Raw genomic sequence first — 27,053 nt, 5'->3', positions numbered from 1 at the left:
TTGCACGGAGCCCGGGCTTTCCATCCCCAGCGCTGTAAAAACAACACAGCGGCCTCATCCAAAGAGATGCTTTAAGTTGTTGTCTCGGTCAGCACAGAATGGCTGCCTCCTTGTGTGTTTTCCACAACTTTTTGTAATCAATATACATTTTCATGTAAAAAGAGGGGAAATGAAAAGCAACATGCTGTTGATTTTTAGTTAAGCTTTAAAGCCTTTTGAAATTAATCTCTGATAAGTGGAATTTCCTTCCCCTCCTCTCTTCTCGGGTCACGTGTCAACAGTTTCAAGAACTTACAATCAAAAGTGCTTTGAAAAATGAAACCCGAAAACCGAAGCAGACTTTGAGATAAATGGCAAAAGAAGGACTGGGAGAGAAACAGGAATGTCTTTTTGAAAACGCAAACGAACAGACTTTTCCTGTGTGTACTTTCTTTGGTTGATGCTTTGGCTCTTTTGAGACAGGGCCTTGCTATGTGGGTTAGGCTGCCCTCGTGGCACTCCTCCTGCCTCAGCCTCCCAAGTGTTCCATGTGTACATTTAAAATGTCAAAGCAAATACCTTGATGCAGTCTATGAGCCAAATCAAGGCCGCCACGATGTGTGGCCAGGTGTGAGGGGCTCCCACGGTGTACATGGAGCTTTTGGACAGAGCAAAAGGATACCTGTGAAAAACAAGAAAAAAAATAAGTTAGCTTCTGTTGATACAGTAAAACTCATGCCTAAATTAAGCAAGAAGTTAAAAAACTGCACATAGGGCTGGGGATTTAGCTCAGTGGTTTCACCGCCTGCTGCGCAACCACAAGGACCCGAGTTCGATCCCCGGTACCAAAAAATACAAAACAAAAAAAAAAAACCAAAAACTGCACATATGCCCCATAGTCTTGACTTGTTTACAAGATATCTGCTGGGATTATGTCTTAGTCTTCTTACTCTCCAGTAATTTTCATCTACTTCTGTGTTTATTCTCTGTGATTATGTTGCACCTGTAATCCTGAATGACGCAGACTTTAATTTACAATCAGTATGCAAACTTCTCCCAAAAGACCTTTCGTTCCTCTAAGTTCAGTGTCCCCTCAAAATTCGATGTGCATGAACTGCGCATGCCCAAGTGCTCCAAGTCCTCCCAAGTCCATTCTGTCATTCCCCTGTGGTCTTTTCAACGTCATCTCACTCCATTCTCACCAGGCTGACTCTGTTGTTTGCTTCAGCGAAAGCACCTGTACTTCCTCTTTCCCGTCCTCCCTGCAGGGCAGGCCGATGCTCTGTCACCTACGGTTCCACAACAGCCCAGCTGCTGTGGTTTGAATGCCATCCCGGTCCCTCAGAATTCACGTGTTGGCAATGTGAATTTCCAACTGGGCCTGATGATGAGGCCCAGTCCATTCCTGGGTTCTTGAGGAAGAGGCCTTGTGACAAGAGCGTGCTCCTGCCCACACACGTGCTCCGTCTGGTCACAGCCCAGCGAGAAGGCCCTCGCCAGATGCTAGGTAGAGGTCAGTGTCCTGATTTTGGGCTACCCAGACTCACGGAGCCACGAGCTAAATCACTCCCTATTCTTTATAAGTTACTTAGTTTCAGGTATTTTGCAATGGCAACAAAAAACCAGACAAATACAGCTACTGCCATTTTTTTCCTTCTTCAATTTATCCTACACATATTGCTCACAGTGTTCATCTTAAAACATGCTATTTCTCTAACTCAAATTCTTTACAAATTTAAGTTTGGTTCTTCTCTGGATTCCAGTAATCTCTCCACAGTAACGGGAAATATAACATACATACCCAAGGTCTTTAAAAATTCTTGGAACCTCTTCTTCAAATTTTGTGTCAGGGAGCTCATAGGAAGGGCACAGGAAGCCATAGAGAAAAGTGAAGATCTTTAGGAAGTCTTTAACAGATGGAGCTTGGAGAGATTTCATGGATACACTGTATGCGTAACCATTTTCTGTAAGAAACTACAATAATTTTCATGAACTGTCAAACATATTATAATAGAAAAATCACGGAAAATACCCAGAAGAACATTCACAACTTAGACTATCTGAACTGTAAGTTACCTCACAGAGTTGTCGAATACACTGCTGAATGAACGCTTTGTCATTAAGGGGTCTTGGGTCCTTGATTTTTTCAGAACTGGAAAATATACCAAGTTGACTATTCCGGGATCCGTGTCCGCTTGTTCTGGAAGCATATTTTGAAAAACATTCGTCAAAACCGTTTATGTCTGTGGTCAAGTCTAAATTATTGCAAGGCCATTTTTAATTGTAACATGAGTACCAAATATTAAGATTTAATTTTTAAATTCTTCTCTAACTAAACAGAATTCTGTTATTCAAGCACAGAAAGAGTAAAGTACAAGGTCATAGCAGTCAGTGGATAATTTAGCTAAATGAGGCGGGAATAAGAATGAACCTCCTGCACTTTGGTGACCCGCGCACTCGACTCCCACCCCCGAAGGATGCGCACAGCCTGCTGTTCAGCACCAACCCCTCGTCAAGCTCCCTGCACTCCTGACACCCTTCACGGCCCTGACTCCCTCCTGACTGCTCTCTTCCTCCCAACTCCTTCACGGCCACTACTGCCTCTGAGAACCACAGGCAAAATGCTTAAAACAATGTCTGGCCAATGTCTGGGCTTGACAGATGTTTGATTTGGTAAATGTCAGTTTCACCTCCTTTAAGCAGTCCTCAGAACAGTCCCATACAGAGACACTGTCACTGGCTCCATTGTTAGATAGAAGGAAGTGGAAGCGTGGAGAGGTGGAGTAATTTAACCAAGGTCCTCCCACAAGCAACAGATTTTCTCCTGTTAACCCGTCTTATGTCAAATTTAATTTGAAGCCCAGTCATAGAGGCAGGGAGGGGAGAGATGAGACATTTTTCAGCCTGCTGCAGTAAACCCTTCCCGGCCTCCAGCCCAGATCACTGGCAGCCACTTCAGCTGGTGGTTCTCAAAGTGTTATCTAGGGATCACTGAAAAGTCGAATCTGTCTGCATAATAAAACTAGATGTTATTTGCTCACTTCATTCTCATCTTTTCGTGAGTGTACAGGGCAGTTTTCAAGGCTCGTTACATGACCTATGGCACTGTAAAGACTGAATGCAGAAGTAGACATGACAATATACGGGTCTTCTATTAAGGCAGATATTAACAAGATTTGCAAAACTGTAAAACAATGTCACTCTTTTCACTGAAATGGTTTTGCTTATAAATTCTTTTAAAAAAATTAAAAACATACAGCCAGACATAGTGGCACTCTTCTGTAATCTTAGCACTTGGAGGCTGAGGCAGGAGGATCTCAAGTTTGAGGCCTGCCTGAGCTACACAGTGAGTTCAAGGATAGGCTGGACTAGAGTGAGACTCTGTTTCCAAAAAATAAAAAAAAATATAGGGCTGGGGATTTAGCTCAGTGGTACCACACCTGTCTCGCAAGTACAAGGTCCTGAGTTCAATCCCTGCTACCAAAAGAAAAATACACGAACAAAGCCAAACTCCCCCCAAAGCATGTTAATTATGGTTACCATGTAATAGGCTTATTGTTCTGTTAAACTGAATTAATATACATTTTAAAATTCTTTCAGTTTACTCTCTAATATGGTTAATATTATAGCCCACAAAACAAAAGTTCTTTGGAGTCCTCATTAATCATTAAGAGTGTAAGACTCAAATTCTGAACTAGAAGATAATTCCACCTTATTTTACAATTTATGACTTCATAGTGACTGCAGACTTGATTTTCAATTAAGTATTCACTTATAACAAATAGTGGTCTGAATGTGTTAATGTATTTATTAGTACCAGTCACAGCAGGTATAACTTAACATTTTAATCATTTCAAACAGGAAAACTAGATAAGAATTTTTCTCTCCAGAGACCACATCATCTAATTTTGGTTTTCTTAGTGTATCAATGCAAGGCTATAAGAATTCCTTTAATAGAATGAATAAAAAGTATCTTTACCTTTTACCAAATACAGAGACTTTTCTTTCAGATGTAGGTTTGTTTACACTTAGCTTGCTGAACGTTGGTTTCTCTTTGCTTTAAAGAAAGTAGAAAAATAACTCTTTAAAATAAACATAAAAATTTCAGTTCAGAAAACTTCTGGAAATATGTTGGAACCAATACTTCCTCCCTGATACCTGTAAACATTATTCAAAATCATGAACATTCTTAGCAGCAATCTTAGCTGTTATGAGTGGGATGGGCTAAGACACAGTATGTTATAATGTTAAAATGTTAAGAAGCAGAGCAAAATCTGTTCTACACCATGATTTCATCTTCAAACTTGTACATTTATAGATAGCAACCTTAAGAATCAAGTAAAAATAAATATATGTTCAATCATAGAATACTAGCAACATTTGAAGTTTTTTCTTTTAAACTATCAGAATGTACCTGTACTTAACACACACACACACACACACACACACACACACACATATATATATAGATAGATAGATAGATAGATAGATATTTTTTTTTTTTTTGGTACCGGGGATTGAACTCAGTTCCGTCCGCTTGCAAGGCAGGCGGCCGAACCACTGAGCTACCCGGCCCCTTAACATATATTATTTAAATTATGGACAATAAACATTGACAGTGGCAACCTTTTCCTAGTACAATTCAAGACCTAAAATGTTTTGGCATAAGTCATGTACAAAAAGAATCTGTTTAAAGTATTCAGAAGGAAAAAGATAAGTAGTCCAAATTTCTAAAAGTAGCAGAAGCTTGTACTCTATAAATCAAAGTAATTTAAGAACAGCTAGCAAGTGACAGGTACCTGGGTAACAGGGAAGGATCACTGTGGCTTGAAATAGCCCTCTCTTAGCTGAAGAACACCACTCATAGGAAAATCTCTAGTTTCCACTAGCACTCATTTCTGGCAAATCTTGAGGAAAAAGTTTGGAGAAGTGGTGCTGTCCTAATTACTTTTCCCATTGCTGAGACGAAATACCTGACACCCACAGTTAAAGGGGGAAAGGTTTATTTAGCTCACAGTCTGTAGAGGTTTCAGTCCACAGTCGGCTGCCTCCAAGGTGGGGTGGCACGGCACAGGCATCACAGAGGAGAAACTGATAATGGAGGGCAGAAGGTAGCAAAGCAAGCAAGGGAGAAGACAAGAAGCCTCTTTCTGTCCCCTAGGCCACTAGAATTAGGGTGGTGCCAAACCAATAATGGACTGATTCAGTAATCACCCACCCTTAATCCTAGCATTGTATCATGAATCAGTCACATACTCTAGATTCAGCCACCTCTGAAAAAGCCCTACCTGTGACTGCATGAGGCTTTAGCGGACATCTAGACACAGCTGTAGCGGGTGTTCGGTAGGCTGCAACCATATTACAGCTTATTGGAGCAAATATTGCTCTGATTTGATTAAGAACTTTGGCAGTGGGAAACATCTCAGTACTGTAACTCAGTACTGAATTACAGCAGAGTCGGCTTAAACAAGTAGTTCTGTAATAAAGGAGGAAAACAAGAAGGAAAGAGTTCTGAAGGGGAAAGAGTTGTCCTTTTAGGAGGTGACAGGTAAAGCACTTGGCACTGGGAGTTTAAGAAACAAAGGAGATGACACACAGCACCTTGTATCATGCCCGTTTTTAAGGCTTCATTGATTTTAAATTAGGTACCATTAGGAACAGACAGGATCCACCAGGACATCACTCATACCACATCTATTTACCATTTTTACAACTTCTTTGCCCAAGACTATGAGGCAGGCAGGAGAGAACCACAGGTCCAGGCACTTACGTTTGAGGAGTATAAAGGCCTGGCTTATTCATGTCCAAGGATCTTAACTCCTGCATAGAGAGGCGGCCAGCACCACCAGTGGAAACTGAACTGCGCTTCATGCTTATGACCTGCATTGATAAATTCAGTGTTAGAAGAACATTCTAGATGTAGATGATACATTAGGCAACAGCTATTATCGTTATTCTCAAATAGAATGGCAGAAAAATTGTACTGTTTCTTCATAATAATCTTTCTCCTGGGCTTCTGTGAGACAGGTTTTTGCTATGTAGTCCAGGCTGGCTTTGAACTTACTATGTATCCTGGGGTGGGCTGGAACTCTCCTGCCTTAGTCTCCCAAGTGCTGGGATTGCAGGCATGCACTACCTTCCCCTGAGTTATTATTTGTTCATGTATCCTGAAGTCCTCATTTGCAAAGAATACTTATTTAACTTCATTTTAAAGTATTCAACATACAGAAACAGTTATTAACTGCTCACTGTATACAAGGCAGTGTATCAGGCAATGCAGGAGATATAAAGATGAATAAGGTGATGCTTGCCTTCACAAGAGTATCCATGGTAGCAAAATCCCTGAATATGAACCTTGACCACGTTACTGCTGTTGGCTGTGTCCATTTCAATGAGAAGTCAGAGGCTGCCTGACAAGAACTACCTCAGCCTCCCTTATTCCCCTTAACATGGCTCCTTTTCTTTCGCTACAAAGAATGGAGCTATTCTGTTTTCCTATTGCCAGTCTCTCCTGCTTTATGGTCATCTCACTGTTTCTCAGTTTACATCAATTATTGATCTGTCTCCAATGTTCTCTTCAATAAAGGTAGATCTTCTACTCTACAAAATGGGCTATAAGTTGCCTCCTTTTCAAAACAAATTAACATCTCATTCCTTTCACATCTACTTAAAAGTTTGTCCCATAATATATTTAGGATTGACACATCTTTCGATCTTGTAACCAAGAGGTTGAGATCGATTTTTAAGCTTCTCCAACTTCCTCCCCTCAGCCCCGACAACGTGGTGAATTCAAGCCTTCCAGCCCTCTGCCCCAAAGCTTGGCTAAATCTTCGTACAGTTATTTCCAGACTCTTGTTCTATCTCTTCTATAAATTCGGGGGCTTCTATGTATCCCGAAATAGCTGCCGTCCCAATTTGGTCAAGCTGTAAACAAACTCATTTGTCCATTTTAGGGGATTCTTAGTTGCAGGTGGGCTAAAGAACCCAGAAACCCAGACAGCTGGGCGGGATTCAGACCCGAAGGAGCCCTGGCCGGGAGCTCTCTCATCTCGGCGGCATTAGACACTATCCAAGCAGCTTTCTCAGCTCTGGCCCTGGCTTCCAGGAGAGAGGACATTTACATTTATCCTCTCTTCTCTGGGCACTCCTTAGTCTTTTACGCTTTCTTGGTTTTGGTCTTGTTTCTTCTCCTTTAATGTACACTTGTTCACCTATTCGACTTCTCCACCCTCCCGTGTCCACTCCGATCTCCACTTACACGCACTCTCAGGATTTAAGATGACTTCAGATACTCCGGACACGGCCACTGCGATGCCACACTAGTACACGAGCAAAAATGCCTCATTCAGGTCCTCTCTCGGTCTCCCTCCTCACCCCTTTCCCTGGTTCCCCGCTCCGGCCTCTATTCTCCCATCAGTGCCCCTGGCCCTGCCCCTCTACCTTGAGAAATCATTGGACTCTGAATCCAGCGCCTCGCAGATTCGGCGCCAGGCCTCTGACGACAGCAAACACTAACACGCTGCCCCTCACCATTACTTTCTCCCTCTGGGATAGTTTTGGACGAACAAAGTTAACCCAGCGTCACTACTTACCTTCCTTCCAGTTTCCTGACGAGACCCAGAGGCCGAATTTCTATGAGGTGGACAACTGATGGCCAGAGAGGATAGCAGCCGCCCAGACAAGAGTTATTGTCTCCGCCCGCCAAGGCGGTTTGAATTTTTAAAAATCTCCGCCGGCGCTTACGTCATCACGCAGCGCATCACACGCAATTCTCAAGCGCCGCTCCCAGTCGCCAGAAGTCTGCGTGCGGGCTGCTCCCCGTAGCCCAGCGGGCACACTGCCGACTCTTGGACTGTGTGCGCCCTGACCCTTAAAGTTGGCTCTGAAGACCACCGGGCTCTACGTCGCCGAGGAATGGCCTGAGCGCTCCAAATCTCTCTGGAAACGGTTTCCGTACAGCAACATGGCGGCGCCCACTTACGTTTAGGACAAGAGAAATGGCCTTTGCCGGGAAAGGGATGTCCTTCACGACCCTGTTTAAATGGGGGCTGTTTTCATGGTGAGAATCTGGGAAGGCTGTGTGCGCTTTCTGGGAGGTAGAGGCTGCCGAGTGTGGGTACATTCAGCTACGAGGATCTCGCCCGTGTGGCCCCGCAGGGCTTCGGCCTGGAGATTCGCGGGCTCTCCGTGGTCTCACGGTTGCCTGAGGAAAGTAAGGAAGGATCATCTGAGAGGTTGGACGTGGCCAGGGGGTGGATGTGGGAGAAGTGGGAGAAGGGTGCATTAAGTACAGTAGCTTACTCTGCTAAAATAAGGACCTCTCTGCTTCCCTGAGTTTGACCCCAGTGACAGGCATTGCTCAACACCTGGAGCGTGCAGAGAGCTCTCTACAGCTTGGGTACTTAGGTCTGGCAGAAATTAAACAGAACTGTAACTTTTGGGCAAACCGCCCGTATTATCTGAGTTTCAGTATTTCTAAATGCCTAGATTTCACTTCCCATTACAGATATTCCTCGTTTAACGACCTGTCCGTTTAAGGACTGCTTGGATTTATGACTGAGGCGAGGCTGTTCGGACTTACACCTTCGTCCTTTTATTTTTTGTGCAGTTCTGTACATCTTGTTGATACAGCCTCAGTGTCTTTTTTTGTACACTACCTTGTTTATACAGTACTGTAATTTTTGGTGATTGTACTGTCCAGTACTGTAGTTTCATGTTCTGTTATACATTATAGTACTCCATGTAAGAGTGATGCAAATAAAGCAAAGTCATCAAGTTGGAGTTTCCTTTGACCATTTCTTTGTTCTGAATATTGGTTTGTTTTTTTTTTTTGTACCGGGGATCAAACTCAGGTCCTTGTGCTTGCGCAGCAGGCGGCGAAATTTTTTTTTTTTTTTTGGTGCTGGGGATCGAACTTGGGTCCTTGTGCTTGCGCAGCAAGCGGCGAAACCGCTGAGCTAAATCCCCAGCCTGTTCTGGATATTGTAATGTACGTACTATGTACAATTCCTTATTTAGTGACCAGTTCATTTAACGACCTAGTGCAGGAGTGGAACTCAGTCGTTAAAGAATGCCAGCAGCCTATTGTACTTTAGGCACAGTCATTAAGCTTGTTGTGCAAATGAACGCAGCATTCATGAAAGGGCAAATGTCTTCTAAAATACGTATTATTTCTGTGGTGTCTGATACTGGGGAAAATAAGCTACTCGATAATTTTTGGATATGAGGTTGCTTTTTTTTTTGCCTCAGTATCCAAAAAACATGTGGTTTGCCTGTTTCGAAGCAGAAGCGAGTGATCTGGAGCACGGTCTTTTGAGACCTGCTGATCACCTACGGCACAGGCAGAACAGCTGTGCCAAAGGGCCAGCAAGGTTCACCAGTGCGATCTTCTTACTGGCTCACTTCTGAGGACTGTTTGCTTCCAGCAGTTCCTCCGGTGATGATAAAACTACTTCGTATGGAGTTAAATAAATTCTCAGATATTAACAAACTCTTTCAAAGTGATGCTACCTTTGAATTTTTTTTTTTTTTTTTTTGATACCAGGGATCGAACTTGGGACCTTGAGCTTGCGAGGCAGGCGGTGGAACCACTGAGCTAAATCCCTGGCCCACCTTTGAAACTTTTCGATTTGTGGAAATGTCTCATATGGGTGCACATGTTTTCTCAAGGGTGGTACATACACTTTGGAAACACAGGAACAACTGAACAATTGTCACTGTTACTCTTGGCCCTGTGGCTGTTTTACGGGTTTAATTTTTGTCTCACACTCCTGGCTAGCCAGCTCCTTCACTACATGCTTTATATGTCTTTCTGTCCTCCAAGGTATTTACTATGGAGGGGGACAGAGCGCTGGCTCCATTGATGCCAGTTTCGCTGTCAAGGATATTTGGCATTTCCCATGATTTTCACAGAGTCCGGCAGGTTCATGGCTCTGTGATACCGTATTAGAAATATTTTAGTTTCACTGGGCCCTCACAGTGACCTGCAGAAGCTCCTTCATTAAAGAGCCAAAATGGCACATTCAAAACACAGCTCCCAGCAATATCAGCTGTGTGGTCAGTGTAACCTTGGAGAGTTCATGGAAGCTGCTCAGATACCTGGAAAAGGGCATGTGAGGAATACAGGAAAAGATGCTTTATTGATCTACTAAGGATCGTATCTGGATTGCATCTGTTGATTACTGATGAGCACTTTGCATGTCATTGCTGTCTCATAAGATATCCTGGATTTTCTGAGTAATTTTCATCCCTGCCTTTTCTGACATGTGAGGGATCAATATTGCCTGAACCCAGCTGATGTGATGATTTGTTGGTGGCTGCTGTAAGTTATTTTGGAGAGCATGTGTTCTGAAGAAAAACCATTTTCATTGAAGTATTTTGATAATATGATGTCTAATGCAGACATTCCTTGTTTAACGACCTGCCCGTTTAACGACTGACTGGACTTGTGAAAGAGGTGTGCTGTTCGGACTTCCAACCCACTGAGCAGATTTTTTTTGTACAGTTCCGTATATCTTGTTTATAGCGCCTCAGTGTCTTTTTTTGGTACAGTTTACATTTGTTTTGAAGTACTGGTAATTTTTGCTGATTGTACTGTACAGTACAGTACTGTAGCTTCATGTTCTCTTATACATTACAGTCATGCATATAAGAGTTATGCAAATAAAAGCCATCAAGTTGGAGTGTCCTTTGACCAGTTCTATGTTCTGAATATGGAAATGTACATATTCTATGCAAATTCCTCATTTAGTGACTCATTCAATTAATGAGCTGCTTGCAGGAATGGAGCTCAGTCATTAAAGGAGGGTCTGTACAGGGTTTTCTTACCTCATGTGGTGACCATGAAGGGGACAAAGGATGCCCAGGGTCACCGTCGCCCTTAGCAGTAATCAGTTACATGACAGTTGCTGTATGTCAGGTATTGTGCGCAGCATTTCGTGTGGATTATCTCTTTCCATTCTGTAAAAGGAGATGTCACAAAAATGATGACTTCGAGGCTCAGAGATCAAGCAGCTTTTCCATGGTCAGACTGCTAATACTTGGACTTAGAAATTTGAATCTAAATGCTATTATTACTAACTCTGACACTAACGGCTTATTTTTTTTTCTCCCCCATCCCTCCCCTTGCTTAAATTCTCCATTATATTACATTTAGAAAGCTGTATTCAGAACCGTAAACCATCTTTTGAGAAAAAGATAAAGGAGCTTGAAACTAGTTACTTGAGGTAGATCTAAGCCTTAACTTTGCAGTTTTGCTAGGACTTAGTGCTTGTGTGTGGCATTAAAATTGCACTAGCTCTGACCAGTCCAGTCTTTTAACCCTGTTTCTCCACTGATAGAAGTGGTTAGGGAGGCCAGTGATTTTGGAGAAGGGGCTTCATTTACTATAGCATGTGTAGTTTGGAAAAACAAGCACTGATCTGCTAACAACTCCTTTTAGAATCTGTGACTCTTTAAGTTCATTGAAAAGGATGAATTCACATAGGTAATGCATGATTATTTGATTTGATGGATACTTTTTACCTTTTAGGACTCAATGACTTCCTTTCGTGGAGGATACGGACCTAGTGGCTAGACGCAAGGACCACAGCAGTGAAGTTATGGAGGGCCCACGAAGACAGCAGGAGGATCACACTGGGGTTCCAGCTTGAAATACAGGGGATTTACGAACTTGATCTTCAAAGTTGAGCAGTACTTCAGATTCCTAATTCCCAGACTTTGTCCTAAGGCTAAGAATGTCTGTGGTACAGCAGCTGTCACCTGGGTGGTTACTGGATCACCTTTCTTTCATTAACAAGATAAACTATCTAGTTCATCAGCCTCATGAGCCTTGCTGCAGGAAAAATGAGTCCACTTCTGTCTGCTTTGATTCTCTGCAGACAGATTCTATGTCTTCTTTTGGATCCTCTGCTACCTTGATTGCTTCTGACTCTACCACTAAGCCAGAGAATAAGGATGGAGGAAATTGTAGAATGTTCACTCAGAAATATGCTTTTCGATCTGAACTGTTTGATGTCACCAAACCGTATATAACTGCAGCTGTTCATGAAGAATGCCAACAAAGTAATGAAAAAGAAGATGCAATGAATAGTGTTAAAAAAGAAATCTCCACTTCTATTATTGGGAAGGTAGAATGCTTTAAAAATTTTTTATTTTCTTCTACAGAGTGTAAAATTTTCATTCCAGCATTTCAAATATCTTGTGATTTGTTAAGTATAAAGAAGAATCCATAAGCTTAAGAAGACTTTACTATATCCAGTGTGATTTTTAACTCTTCTAACATTCTGCCATCCTTAGGAGACCAAATTGCATATTTCAAGCGTAAGCAAAGTTGGCTTGAAAGTGAATATTCTATAAATGAAACAAAACCAAACAACAACAAAACCTTTTTTGTTTAGCTATTCATATGGTGTATTTTTACTAAAAAACATTTCTTTTTGTACAAAATTCCAAAGCTGTAAATGGCTTTTGAGAGATTTTTAGGGACCTGTCCCTGGGAGATCAGCCCATATAATAAGAGTTTGAAAGAAGTTTGATATTTTTGAAACATTTCTAGTGATGAAAGAGAAAGGTACTATGGAAAATGTATGTGTTTATAAAAAATATATATATATATATATATATATATATATATATATATATATATATATATTTTCATAGACATGCCCTGGTGGTACAGTCCTTTTGTAAAGTTTGAGAATGTCATACATGATCAGTTATTTCTGCTTTCATCCTTTTTGTATATTTTAGGAGCTCAGAGGTGATTATACAAACCCATTTTAGATAAATTATCAGTATTCTTTTGTTAGTGATGTGAATAGTGTTTATTATCACCAAGAAATGTTTGAGCTCTTTCTGTGTGCTTTTGTATATAGAGTGATGAAACCAGATAAACACAAACCCTGCCCTCATGTGTCTTATAACTGAGTAGAAAAGAAAGAAAATAGAACTAGGAAAGGAAAGTAATAGAGATACCTTGGTATAGGTATGGGAAGTAGAACTTTTAATATCCTTGTGATTATTTTTTGCTGTATATTTTTTCCTTTGAGTAGATATTTATTGATCATCTATGTGCCAGACACAGAAAAGAAAATATACACAGTTGTTTGATATTTCAGGAAATAGTATGTAGGTAATGTTGCTACTGTTGCTAATTCAGATAAATAATCATTTATAAAGGCCTTTATAAATACAGAGTAATATACATTAAATAACAAATGTCATCTTGACAAAGCCTACCTTTATTTCTTATATGTTAAAGCAAATTATATATTTAGTGTGGTCTTTAAGTTTATTTATTTATTCAGCCAACAGACTTGTATTTTAGCTGGCTATGAGTTTGGTAACATGTTAATATTGATTTGTAATTAATCCTCAGGTCAATCATAAAGAGCTATTGAAAGTACGGTGGAATTTCCTTGATAGCCTATGGATAGTTCTGCTTTTCAAAAATAAAGAAAGTTGAGAATAATTATGTCATATATATATCAACTGACAGGTGATACTGTACAGGTTAATGTTCATGCAGAATTGTAGTTCCTTTCTTTATTGTGGCTGTTGGTGCTACATTTTATCATGTGAACCAGTTCCTATTAACTGCACAGGGTGAGGTGACCTTTCACCCCCACCCCCTTTAACCTTGGGAATGCTACCTCCTGAGTGTATACATTTGTACTGATTTTGCCCTCAGTGGAAATTATTACTTCATAAAGACTGAGATACACCATATAGAAAATGTGAAAAATAAAAAAGAACTATTGGTATATTTAAAAATGTCACTATTGTGATAGATGACAATATAACTTCTCCCTTGTAATTTATCTATTCTTTAGAAGCGCAAGAAATGTGTTGTTTTCAATCAAGGTGAATTGGATGCTATGGAATACCATACAAAGGTAGGTGTAAAGTGTTCGTTGACCATATCGGAAGATCTGTGTGATTTACTGTGAAATGAATGGACCACATAAATGAGGATTTTTGTAAAAATTAAGCAATTATTTTGATCAGAGTTGGAACTTCAGAGTGACTTATTGTTATTTCTATAATGGATACTACACATACTTATGTTTAAATGGGTAACATGAGGAAACCTGTGCAATATTAGCTTAAGCTTTTATTTTATTTATTTATTTATTTGGAACTGGGAATCGAACTCAGGACCTTGCGCTTCCGAGGCAGGTGGCGGAACCACTGAGCTATATCCCTGGCCCTAGCTTAAGATTTTAGAAGTTACAGAAGCTGGGCTGAGGATGTGGCTCACTGGTAGAGTGCTTGGCTAGCATGTGTGAGGCCCAGGGTCCCATCCCGAGCACTGCAGAGAGAAGTTATTAAAGCCTATTGTCATACGTGATCTCACCTATCTCCTAGGTGAGATAATGTACTAAAATAACGGTGGAAGAAAGCCTGAATAATGTGAAGAATATATTTCTAGAACTCAGAAATAAAAGGTCTAGGGGTTAAAGAAATGAGAGGAAACAGACAGTGTACAAATATTTTATTTTTATTTTTATTTTTTATTTTTTTGGTACTGGGGATCGAACTCAGGACCTTGCGCTTGTGTGGCAGGCGCTGGAACCACTGAGCTAAATCCCTGGCCCAGTATACAAATATTTTAAACCTTACTCTGTATGATATTCCTTTGATTGAAATGGGGAAATTGGGGTTGGAATTTGACTTAGGAGGAATGATGATTTCAGTTTTAGACATGTTAAGTTAATATGATGGTAGGACGCTGGATGTCTCTCTCTCTTACTTTTTTAAAAATTATTTTTGTAAGAGAGAGTTTCTCTCTTTTCTCTGTGTTGCCCAGGCTGACAACCTTGAGCCTCAAACTGGTGTGTTCAGGCAGTCCTCCTGCCTCAGCCTCCTGAGTAGCTGGGACTGCATGCACATACCACAATGCTGGCACTTTTCTCTTTTTAAAATAATGTGATAGGGTATATATAACAAAAACTTACCATTTCAACGTTTTACCATTTTAAATTTTAGGTGATAATTCTGTGGCATTGCCAGTGTCCATCTCTGGAGGTTTTTCATTATCCCAAAATAAAACTGTGCCCATAAAGTAGTGACTCTGTCACCCCTTCTGCCAGCCCCTGGCACCCCTCATTCCACCTCTCTCTGTGACTTCACTGTCTTAGGGACAGCATCTCCTGGAAGTGGGGTCACAGCATCCCTGATGGCTTATTCCACTTAGCGTAATGTCTTCAGGCCTCACTCATGTTGTAGCATGTATCAGAATTTTTCCTTTTTAAGGCTGAATGATATTTTATTTTACATAAATATCACACTTTGCTTATCCAGCTATTTTTCATTATCACTATGGCTTGTTTCCGCCTTTCCGTTGTTGTGGACAATGCAGTATCTGCACAGGTGTAAAGGACTTACTTGTTTGTGTCTTTGTCGATCTGGGGCTGAAACCAGGGCCTTGTGCATGCTAGGTAAGCGCTCTTTCACTGAGCTACACTCCCAGCCCTCTGAGACTGTTTTTAGCAAAAGACAAAAGATTTATATCATCTGAAGAGAAACCAGGTTATGAGATTCTGTTATTAATTCCTGTGGGTTTATACTCAGAAGTGGAATTACTGTATTGTGTATACCTGTAATGTAGTTTTAGGAATTAACTATTAAAAGAGTTGGTATAAAGACTTTTTCTTAGTACATGTTAATTACACAGAATAATGGGTTTATTATGGCACTTTTATACTTGTATATAATAAACTTTGAGTCTATTCATCCATTACCCTTCCTTATTCTCCTGTCTTCCTTCTCCCAACCTCCTTTTGAGATGAGGACTATTAATAACGAAGATGGACAGGTGGTGTTAAGAAACATTAAGAAACAGCCTGGAGTAGAACTTGCCTTTTCACTGAATCTGCCTGAATCTGTTCCTTCCTATTTGTTTATTCATTTATAGCTTTATCCATTTACTTTTGTTTTGGTACGGGGGATCGAACTTGGGACCTTGCGCTTGTGAGGCAGGCGGCAGCACCACTGAGCTTAAATCCCCGGCCCTCCATTTCCTTCTTAATGAGATCAGTTCACTTTACTTACAAGTATTCATTGAAGGCCACCTGTACGTCAGGCCTGGTTTAAACCCTAGTATCTCATTGGAGGCTGAGATACATACAGTCTTGAAGGTTTTCTGGAGTGAAAAGCGCTATCTGTGGAGGACTCTAGGGTACCGAGGTGCACGCAGCCTGAGTCCCACCCAGACATGAGGACGGCAGTGGACGAAGGGGGCTCATGGAGTTGCTCATTCTCTTCAAGCCGGTCAGGCATTGAATTGTCAAGAGGATGATGAAGAGAACAAAGCGTTTGCTGACGCTCAGAAGCAAAGTGGAACAAGGCTGTGGAAGGAACCAGAGAAAGAAAGTTCAGGATGGCTGGACTGTGGAATACGAAGGAGAGCGTGGCTAAGGTGAAAGCGGGAGGCGGGAAGCGGCGGATCACGTGAGGGCCAGTGAGCTCCTCTGAAGACGTGTAGGCCGTGAGGTGCTGCGGGAAGCAGTATGGTTAGATTTGCTTCTTATTCAATTTACTTCATATTAACTTTCTTTTGGGGAGAGGATAAAGATCAAAATTTACACAAAATACAGTGAAAAAGTATTCGAGTGAAAGGGGAAATCTGACCTTTGCCACTCTTTGTCAAGAAGTAGAACTCAGCTTCTATTTTTGTAATTATTGTAGTTGTTTCTGCAAAACTGTGTGTATGTTCACTTATAAAGAGTTTCTCTTTTGAATAATTCAAGCTGTATTATGCAAAATCAAAATTATGTTTGTTTAAAAATTAGATCAAGTGCAAGGACCCAAGTTCGATCCCTGGTACCAAAAAAAAAAAAAAAAATTAGATCACTAGGAAAACCTTAAGATTAAACTTATGGCTTAAACTTCTCTTCATAGATTAGAAATTCCATTTTCTTCTAGAAACATCCAGATTATCAAATTCATCTTGTATCATTTCTGCTTATTACTTACCGACTTATGTTTTGGTGTTTTTGAGGCAGGCTCTCACTTTGCGGCCCAGGCAGGCCTCAGACTCATGGTCCTCCCATCCCACCCTCCCAAATGCCGCCATGCTTGGCTGTCCTGCACATTAGAGCACAGACGTGTGTATTTTGAGGTTGTTGTGAAGTTTGTTACATTCTGCAATTAGGAAACAGCGGTTCCAAGAGACACTTGAACGTTCTATTCATTGTAGTGTAAAATTATTTTTCTGTAAACACTAAGAATGTTGGTTTTAATGCATAAATCCAGATATTCAAAGCACAGTAGGAACTTTCTTCTTTAGAAAATCATTGTAATGTCAGTGTCTGTTTAATGTTCTTTAAATTCTTTTACAGATCAGAGAGCTGATTTTGGATGGATCCTTAAAATTAATCCAAGAAGGCCTCAAAAGTGGTTTTCTTTATCAATTTTTTGAAAAGCAGGACAAATGTAGTGAACCCAACGCCATACCACATGATGCCTGCAGCCTGTCAGGCTTATGTGAAATGGCGAAGCATCTGCCTGCTCTGAGTGAAAAGGAACTTCAGACGTTGCAGCTGATAGAAGAGGATTTGTCTGTGACAGAGCAGGATTTATTTTCACGAGTTGTTGAAAACAACTCTAGCTTTTCAAAAATGATTACTTTAATGGGACAGAAATACTTGCTACCACCAAACTGCAGTTTTCTTTTGTCTGATATTTCTTGTATGCAACCACTTCTGAACTGTAAGTAATTATGTTTATTATTATAAAAAAATATATTTTGTGTGTGTGTTGTGATCTCAGAAGTTAATCTGAATTTTAAATGGGAGCTACCATTTAGGATGATAGGATAAATGATTTTCCCAGTGTAATTTTTTAAAAAATTCAATTTTAAAGGGCTAAGTTTGCTTTTTAAAATATTAAAAATTTTTTTTATCAATAAAGGGCCACGCTAGTCCCCAAGAGAGCAAATAAAGTTAGTTCTTTGTACTTGGGAATTCACAGTACAGTGGAGCAATTGTCTTTAGCCAAATGACTTTTCTTCAGATCAAAGTAGAAAATTTTAGTTATTAAAATCCTCAAATCCTTCCTAGCCATTTAGGTTACAATTTTTTTTTTTTTGATACCGGGGATCAAACTCAGGATCTTGCGCTTGCCAGGCAGGCACTGTGCCACTGAGCTACATCCTTGGCCCTAGGATACAATTTAAGGTAATGTTCAAGCTTATTCTCTAAAATTCCTTGAAACATTTTCCTGTACAAAGTTAAACTATTTAAATATCGAAGCCCACGCTGACACAGACTTGTATTTGAGTTTAGGTTCTGAAGCTTAACTGAGTTCCATCCTATTTGCTTCACAAAACTGATCTTCAGTCCCCACTCTATAAAATGTGCACGGTCATTCCTGCATCAGGGTCATTTTGAGGATTAAGTGAGATAATTTGTATTAGGTTCTTAGCTCGGTGATTTATGTTTTTAATAAATTATAATATTCTAAGGAATGTGATAGGTAAGAGGTGTGTTGGTGAAGTTGAATTTAATCTGCTATTATTGTTTGAACATTTTATAGCAAAATGTCAAGTATCAAGCAACTACAAGATAGTTTACTAATGAAAAGTTTCTTTTAATTGCTATCAAGCCATCTTACACATGGCTGGTTATCCAGGCAGCAATGTCACAAATTCTTCAGTTGTAAATGACAAAGTGACAAATGAATGGGAAAAATTGTGCTATGTCTGAGGAAATTTTCCATTCTTTGATCTTTGTTACTTTAATACTTTAAAAGGGGTCACCTTATTTTAATTTGTGCTCTTTTGATTATGTGTACGATTGTGCATGTACAAAAGTATATCTTTAAAAGAAAAAAGACACGTGGATGATTTCTTCGGCAGTCAGATCTGACGAGGGCAGCAGAAGTAGCGCAGGGGCCGCCTGGAGCCCAGGGGTGGGCGATGGGTTTGCTTGTGCTGGGTGCTGGGTGCTGGCTGCGAAGCCCCTTTGCACCTGCTGGCCTGGACCTCAGCCTCTATCTTCAGGGGAACGGCCTGCCTCCCCAAACTTTCCATCTTCCCCGCGTCCTTCCGCCAGCTGGACAGAACCTGCACTGAACTAAAAACTAGGAGGAAAAAATAAATAAAAAGGAAAAAGAAAAGTTTGAGAAGGGACAGGTCCTCATTACAGCAAAATGCTAATTAGTTGAAGCAGATAGCGGTGGAACTAGAGAATTTCCACTTGACAAACACCACAGTAATAACTGGCTGTCAAAATAGTGGGTGTGCAGACGAGACTCAGGATGCTTCCATTGTCCTCAGGGATCTCCCCATAAGAGATTTGTTAATTAGGGGGGAAAGTGGAGAAGCCTGGCAGACAGCACTTTGAGAGCTCTCCAGTGGTGAGGCGTTGGGAATCCTGAACCACCTCCTTGGCAGAGAGAGTGCACCAGATGCTACTTTGCTGGTATTCTTGACAAAAACAAACAAACACAAACAAAATGTATCTCTCTCTGTCTTCTGTCTGTCTGTCTGTCTGTCTGTTGCTCTCTCTCTCTCTCTCTCTCTCTCTATATATATATATTTGTGATACTGGGATTGAACCCAGGGCCTTTGCCCTGGGGTACATCTCAGCCCTCTTTCATTTTGAGACAGCATCTTACTAAGTTGCCTGGGATGGGCTCAAATGTGTGATCTTCCTGCCTTAGCTTCCCAGAGTGCTGGATTACACGTGTGCCCCCACATGTGTCTAAGACAGCCTAAATTTAATTATGAGGAAACACCACAACCAAATTAAGGGGCGTTCTGTAAAATAACAAACTGAGAGCCTTTTAAAATGTCGAGGCTATGAAGGACAAAGAGACTGAGAATTCAGCTAGCTGGAGGGGACTTAGGAGCTGTGGGAACTTAATGCGGTATGCGATCCTAGTTTTGGATCCTAGACCAGAGAAAAGGAACATGAATAGATAATTGGAGAAATTGTATTATGATTAATGTATCAGTTATTTAGAAGACTAAAAGTATTTGAAAATAAAAAATAAAAATGTTTCAAAAATCATCTGCGGGGCCGGGGATTTACCTCAGTCGTTCTGCTGCCTGCCCTGCAAGTGCAAGGACCTGAGTTCGATCCCTGGTACCAAAAAAACAAAAAACAAAAAACAAAAATCACCCATGTTTCTGCCTCACAAGGGCAAGGTCCTGAGTTCGATCCCTGGTACCAAAAAAACAAAAAACAAAAAACAAAAAACAAAAATCACCCATGTTTCTGCCTCACAAGGGCAAGGTCCTGAGTTCGATCCCTGGTACCAAAAAAAAAATCACCTACGTTTGAAAAGACCATATTAGATTTATAGGGAATCTACAGATTATTAGTGTCCAGCTCAGTGAATTGCAATCACCTGCAAGTAGTCTCTGTAAAAATAGCAATAGGTGAAATTAAATGAAAATGTCAGTCACTAACTTGCAAGAGAAATGTCAACTTTTAGAGAAATTGTTATTATATTTGAGTAACTACTGTAGGTTCTTTTGATGGATGCCAGTATATTTGTACCTGTAGTGAAAGTATCTCAGTTTTGGAGAACACGTTTATGTTTCTTTTCCTTTTTTTTTTGGTACCGGGGATCGAACTCAGGACCTTGCACTTGCGAGGCAGGCAGTGGCGCCACTGAGGTAAATCCCTGGCCCTCTTTTCCTATTTTTGTGTGCTAGGGATTGAGCCCAGGGCCCTCCTGCTCGGCATACATTCATCACCCCAGTCTTCTGTGATTCATCTGATTCATATTGGGGGCCTTTTCTGAAATTGTATGTTTGATTTCAGGCAGGAAAACATTTGATGTAATTGTGATAGATCCACCATGGCAGAACAAATCAGTTAAAAGAAGTAACAGGTAAGTGGAAAGGAATTGTCTATTAGATGTGCTTTCTAGAAACTATAGTCTCGTGTACATTCTGGCGAATATACTATCAACATAATAATCTAGGTTTCTGTAATGCTTTCAATAGTTTTAAAAATTCTGATTTCCTTGATAATTCTCTTATATGAATATCAACAGTAATGTATTTGTTAATAGCCAAAGCCTCTGGCTGGAGCAGGTCAGGGTTGTTTCTGTAACACCAAAGGGCAACATTTTTGCCTTATTTGATATTAAATTGTAAAATTTAGAAATATGTGCCCAAATATTTCTGGTTTTCCTTAATAACCTGTTATGGGTGAATTTATCTAATTCATTGTCACATTTGTTTATATTTTTAATTTATGCGATGTATGTCACCTCTTAGGGTGATAAGTTCATTTACCAAGATGATGTTTCCTTTTAATAGGGTTTCTATTTTTGTTTTAAAAATTAATTAATAATTAATTAATTCAGTGCCAGGAATAGAACTCAGGACCTTGCACTTGGCAGGAAGGTATGGCACCACTGAGCTACATCTTCAGCCCCTTAATAGGGTTTTAAATTTTAAAACAAAGTTTTCCACTTTAGTTCTAATAAATGTCTTCAGTTATATTTTCCACTCTTCAATTTTCTAGAAAATAACAATTCCTATTTTGACTTAAACTTTATCTGAATGAATTCAGCTTCCTTATTCTGTATGTTTGTGAGCTGTGGCAATAGGGGGATATTTTTCTTTTAAAGTTGTAGGAATCAGAATTCATGTATCTGTTCTCTGTCTCTCTGTGTGTGTAAATATCTATATGAATAAAATATTTTAATCACTTGAGAATAAACTGTGAAAGGGACACTTAAATATTTCAGTGTACAGTTCCTAAAAGCAGAAATGTTATCCTACGTAATCCAAATACAAATGTCAAAATATGTAATAAACATTGAATATATAGATATATATATATATATATATATATATATATATATTCCCTCCCACCAGTAGTATCAAACCTAGGGCTTCATGTATGCTAGGCAAGCTCTCTACCACTGAGCTACATGCCCTGCCTGACACAATGTCTTACTGATGCATTATTGTTACCTATAGACCCTTTCACCAGTTGTCCTAGAAATATTCATTGTAACAAAATAAAATAGGTCATACATTACATTTAGTTGTAATATCTCTTTTAGCATCCTTGAATTCTCTTCCTTTGACCAATTTTAATCTGTATCCTTTTTCCTGGTAAACCATAATTGAGTAATAACTTCTGCTAAGTTCTGTGAGTCTTCCTCGTAGAACTCAGGTTATTGGTCTGAAGGTCGTTTTGGAAACCACCTGAATTTATAGTTGGTTTTAGAAGTGAGGTCAGTCTTGAGGACCATTGTTTTAAACTTGGAGTTTGGTTAACGTTGGGCAGTACACTTCAGTTCTGTGCAGTACACACCACGAGTAGAATTGCTGTACCTTGTGGTAATTCCACTTTACATTTTTGAGGAACTACCAAGCTGGTTTACCTAGTGGTAAACTAGCACCATTTTACATTTCCAGCAGCAGTGAGAGTTTTAATTTTTCTTTGTCAACACTTGTTATTTTCTATTAAAAAAATTACATCATCCTACTAAGTATGAAGTGGTACCTGGTAGTTTTGGTTTGCATTTCTCTAATAACTAATGATGTTGAACATCTTCCCATGTCCTTGTTGGTTATTTGTTTATCTTGTATGAATATTGAAAGTGGTTTGCTTAAGTCCTTAGTGCTTTTCTTTTTGGTAGTACTAGGAATTGAACCTAGAGTCACTCTACTTCTAAGCTACATCATTGCCTTTTTAATTTTTTTTTTTTTGACTCATACTTTCCAGGCTGGCCTTGAATTTGCAATCCTGCCTTTGCACACTTTAAAATTTAGGGTTTTAAAATTGTTGATTTGTAAGAGTTCTTTATATATTTTGGATCAGATATGTGATTTACAAATATTTTCTCCTATTCTTTCAATTTTGTGTTTCACTTTTCTTAATAGTGTTCTTTGAAGTGCAAAGTTTTAAATTTTGGTGTAATCTAGTTTTTCTGTTTTTTCTTTTATGGCTTATGCTTTTAGTGTTGTATGTAAGAAATCATTGCCTAAGCCAAACTCACACAGATACATGTTTCTTCTGAAGAATAGGTGATACTGCATATTTTCCATTGCATATTTTCAACATATAAAGATGCATATATTGGAGTTTGCCCAGTGATTTCCATGAGATTAGAGCTAGAAGAGGGAATATAAATACCCCCCATCAACCCAATTAAACAAAATTAGAGCAATCAAGAAATCTGCAATTATTGGAACCATGCCACTTCAAATTTTTGAGCTCACATCCTTCATACTGTGACAAAGTTAGTCTTTTAAACCATCATTTAGATTATGGGAAATGCTAATCTGCTGGAAGGGCCCTGGTCTAGATGGCAGGGGACTTGGGTACTTGAGCTCTGAATTCTTTCACTAGTTTGTTCATTTCAGAAATGTTTGCCAGTCATTCCTGACATCTTAGAGCCGCCTTGCATTCCAGCGGATTCCAGTGTTGGAGGCATTTCGTTTGGCCCTTGGGAGGCCACTTACTTTTCTCAGAGCAGGTGTGGTGTAGATGGCTCCCTGTTGACTGAGGGGGAGAAGTGGAAAGACTTATCCTCAGCGTAAGTGTAGACAGAAGGAGCCCGAAATGAGGGGGTTTTCTTTTCTCTGTTCTTCCCGCCTCTCTTGTCCCTTTCTCCCTCCCCTTCTCTCTTCTTTCTTTTTTCATATGGCATAATATGAATATATTATAGGTTGATGGTAAAGAACTACTAGAGACATTGCAAATACAGAAGGAGGGGAATAGTTGACCAGACTAAAGTATAGAAATAAGAAAGCAGGTGGAAGGGTAAGCTTTAATAGGTAAAGTCATGTCAATTCCTTTAAGAGGAAACGGATGAAAATAGAGAAATTAAGGAGTAGAAAGGAGGGAGGAGATGTTTGGGTAGTTGAAGGAACTTGGTGACCTGTAGTTTCACTGATGTATGAGTTACCTTCATCTACCTAGGGTGAGCCTGGGCACAGGACTTGGAAAGTGGAGGATTTTCTAGGGCTTGGCCAAGGATAAGTGAGTTGCTGAATAGTTTTGAGGGCCTGAACATGGATTTAATAAATATTTAGTGATCCGATTCATCTGCTCTGCATTTTCTTCGCCCGATTTTCCCGATATGAAGAAGGTGAATGAAGTGGTTTTGCCTGGGGTGCAGCTCAGTGGTACAGCCAGTGCTTTGCACGTGCAAGGCCCTGGTTCTGTAACACACACACACACACACACACACGCACACAGTTGTGGTACTGACTCAGGACTGGGGGTTTGCAGGAACCCAGAGGCTGAGGGTAAAGGTGGGGTCGGGGTCGAGGGCGCTGGTGAGCAGGGACGCGGTTGTTGGTGGGCTGTGAGGCGAGGAGCGACTTGGTCAGGAAGAACCGAATGGATCATAAGGTGGCGGGGGCGCAGGGCGTGATCAGGTCAAAGAGCAGGTGAGACCGGCGGCTCCGCCTCCGCGGAGACTGAGGTTTCTCATTCAGAGGTGGAGCGAGGGGGAGTGAGCGCAGGCAGACCTGCAGGGTGGAGGCAGCCGTGTGTGCGGGAGGGCAGTGGTTGAAGTCTGCGCCCCATGGGGAGCGTGCTTTGCAGTTGCCCGGGATGATTGCAGGGTTCGCGCTGTCCAGGCAGCGGGATGTGAGGTTAAGCACTGAACGTGGAGAGCGGGCACCAGACGTGGAGGTTTGGTCAGGAGCAGTCCAGGCTGGCGTAACTGGGTCATTCCTCTCAGAGCCGAGGGGACTTCACTCCCAGGTGGACGAGGGATGGTAGGAGCGGCAGCGGCAGCGGGGGAACTCGGAATACCGACCTCTTGCCTCCCTGTGTGAGTCGTGTTGGACAGAGGCCGGGTGCTGTCGAGCAAGGGGTGTTCTTCAGACACAGCGACCTCCATAGTATGAATAGTGGAAAGAGAGCCCTGTGGAATTGACTATAAGGAAGGAAGAAACAGGGTGATAAACGGGTCGGAGCTGCAGTGGGGAGGAGCCGAGGGGACGGGAGTGGGGGCTGGCAGCCTCTTGGGCGGAATCTGGGGGCGGAAGAGTACGCGACGCTTTCCTGACCCTGCTCTCACCTGCCGGGTGCCAGGGCTCTGGGCTTCGGCGTGGTTACCGGGACACTGATGTCACACTCAGTGGGATGCGGCTCCTGTGGGACACAGGTGAAGCTGAATGAATGTAACCCCAGCAGCGAGGGAGGCAGAGGCAGGAGGGTCACAGTTTGAGTCCTGCTGGGCAGCTTAGTAAGACCCTCTCTCAAAATAAAATAAAATAAATAAAACGGTCTGGGTTGCAGCTCTGTGGTAGAGTACCCTTGGCCTCCATCCCTAGTACTGTAGTAGGGGAAGATGAGAGGACCCAAATGATATTTGCTTAATTTTGAATGGAAAAGAAATCTAAATAGGACAATTTCCAAAATGTGTTTAGAAGCGATTAAAAACAAACACAGCCTGACAGTTCTATACTAGTGAACGAGAAAAACGAAGTTACGGTATGTTTGACTGTTGTCCACCAGGTGGCACTGTGGCTCCACAGTTGGCCGCACACATAATTAGCTGCCGGAGCTCTGCGTTTCTGGGGTCAGTGTTATGCAGGTCTTCACCCTGCTTTCTTTTCTTTTCTTTTTTTTTTTTTTACAACACATTTTGCTCCCGTTTCTTCCTGTTCATTTTTAGGTACAGTTATTTATCACCTCTGCAAATACAGCAGATCCCCATCCATCAACTGGCCGCTCCCAACTGCCTTGTTGTTACGTGGGTGACCAACAGACAGAAGCACCTGCGCTTCGTAAAGGAAGAGCTTTTCCCGTCTTGGTCTGTGGAGACGCTGGCCGAATGGCACTGGGTGAAAGTGAGTTCCGAGGTCAGGCCATATGTCAGTGTGGCGTGACACACACGGTGTCTGCTTTGCAGTGTTTAACACGTCAGCGGTCCTTTCCACAGCAGGGCCTAACTAAACCTTTGGCTTTGCTGCTCATCACATTCATCCTCTTAGTCTCCGGCTGTTGCCTTGCTCTCTGCTTATTTTGGTAGTGGAGTCCCGCAGTGCTGGTCAGGGAGGTACCGGAATGAGATTTAAGAAAGCTCCAATCTCTAGCGATCGAGCATAAAATAGGACAAACAAAAACTTGGGGGAATCCATCCATGATCAGGCATAAAAGTAAACTGTCTTTCCATCTGTCTTCTTCCCCTTAACCTCCCCACAGTTTCAGTCCCCCTTTGTGGCCTCTGTATCTCACAGTGCTGGGGAGGAAGGCAGAGCACTGCAAAGTAAGCCACTGGGGAGGGAGTTGGAAGATGCTAGACGCAAGAACCTTTTATCCTTTTAACTCTTAACTTTATACTTTTTTTTTTTTTTGGTACTGGGGATCGAACTTGGGACCTTGTGCTTGCGAGGCAGACGGTGGAACCACTGAGCTAAATCCCTGGCCCTTCACTTTTTATACTTTTAACTCTTAACTTCAGTCCTCAGTGCTTTATGTGCCGCCAAACCCGTTTTAAAAATGAATGATTTTAACCCTAGAGTTGGTTGATGATCTTTAGTATCTCTACATGTTGTAAGAATAAAATATAAATGCAAAAGACTAAAGTCTCAGTTCAGAGTTCATTGGATATTCTTTGAAAGATACTGACTAGTCAGATGGATGTCATAAAAGCCCTCCTAAATTTTGAAAATATAAGCTAAGTTATAATTAATCCAGTTTTTTTTGGGGGGAGGTACTGGGGATTGAACTCATGACCTTGCGCTTGTGAGGCAGGTGCAGTGCCACTGGGCTAAATCCCCAGCCCTTCAGTTGAGTGTTTAATAACTGGTATATTTATTTTAGATACACCAGAGTTGTATTTCTATGTGCTTTTATATACTTTGTAGTCTACCAGATTATCTTCTAAAAGCAATGTGCATTGTTTGTTTATACCTATTTTATAGGACTTAGCAAGCAAATATTTACAGTTGTGCCTTTGCTTTCCTGACATCCTCTGGTCTTGATTTTGGTTGCTTCGATATAGGATCATGACAAGAATGTAATACCCTGTTCCACCCTGCCCACTGTTGGGGCCAAATCAGGAAGAGGCCACCTTCTTAAGTCACACGCAGTAAAATGTTAATATTTGCAAACCTAGACTATTCATCTGTAGTA

At 41.0% G+C, this 27,053-nt stretch overlaps 2 protein-coding genes and 1 long non-coding RNA gene across 5 annotated transcripts in view; 1 reads left to right on the top strand and 2 right to left on the bottom strand.

Annotated features, from left to right (window-relative positions):
* Window positions 1-7,742, bottom strand: part of Ndc80 (NDC80 kinetochore complex component) — a 39,906-nt gene extending 32,164 nt beyond the window's left edge. The window contains exons 1-6 of one of the 2 annotated variants that reach the window (XM_004853185.3): window positions 7,572-7,742; window positions 5,750-5,859; window positions 3,959-4,036; window positions 2,056-2,179; window positions 1,781-1,953; window positions 559-661 (exon numbers count right to left, since the gene is read on the bottom strand). In XM_004853185.3, the coding sequence (XP_004853242.1) occupies window positions 559-661; window positions 1,781-1,953; window positions 2,056-2,179; window positions 3,959-4,036; window positions 5,750-5,850 (579 nt within the window). In that variant the 5' untranslated portion in view covers window positions 5,851-5,859; window positions 7,572-7,742. Of the gene's footprint in view, window positions 1-558; window positions 662-1,780; window positions 1,954-2,055; window positions 2,180-3,958; window positions 4,037-5,749; window positions 5,860-7,237; window positions 7,436-7,571 lie in introns of those variants that run through there. The other variant, XM_021265191.2, reaches the window with a different exon arrangement.
* The window catches only part of Mettl4 (methyltransferase 4, N6-adenosine), a 32,774-nt gene continuing 13,449 nt past the window's right edge, over window positions 7,729-27,053 (top strand). The window contains exons 1-6 of one of the 2 annotated variants that reach the window (XM_004853183.3): window positions 7,729-8,038; window positions 11,510-12,107; window positions 13,812-13,874; window positions 17,322-17,691; window positions 20,754-20,823; window positions 25,591-25,777. In XM_004853183.3, the coding sequence (XP_004853240.2) occupies window positions 11,715-12,107; window positions 13,812-13,874; window positions 17,322-17,691; window positions 20,754-20,823; window positions 25,591-25,777 (1,083 nt within the window). In that variant the 5' untranslated portion in view covers window positions 7,729-8,038; window positions 11,510-11,714. The remainder of the gene's footprint in view (window positions 8,039-11,509; window positions 12,108-13,811; window positions 13,875-17,321; window positions 17,692-20,753; window positions 20,824-25,590; window positions 25,778-27,053) is intronic. The other variant, XM_004853184.3, reaches the window with a different exon arrangement.
* LOC110350839 (uncharacterized) lies at window positions 23,135-25,725 on the bottom strand. The gene is made up of 3 exons (XR_002397741.2): window positions 25,608-25,725; window positions 24,991-25,064; window positions 23,135-24,846 (listed from the first exon to the last, which is right to left on the bottom strand). It is a non-coding gene; the product is annotated as an uncharacterized LOC110350839 (long non-coding RNA).

The sequence above is a fragment of the Heterocephalus glaber genome, unplaced genomic scaffold (assembly GCF_053883595.1).
Source record: "Heterocephalus glaber isolate CG9 unplaced genomic scaffold, H.glaber_assembly_v1.0 deba00000331, whole genome shotgun sequence".
Taxonomy (NCBI): domain Eukaryota; kingdom Metazoa; phylum Chordata; class Mammalia; order Rodentia; family Bathyergidae; genus Heterocephalus; species Heterocephalus glaber.
This window is presented reverse-complemented; position numbering and strand designations above follow the sequence as displayed.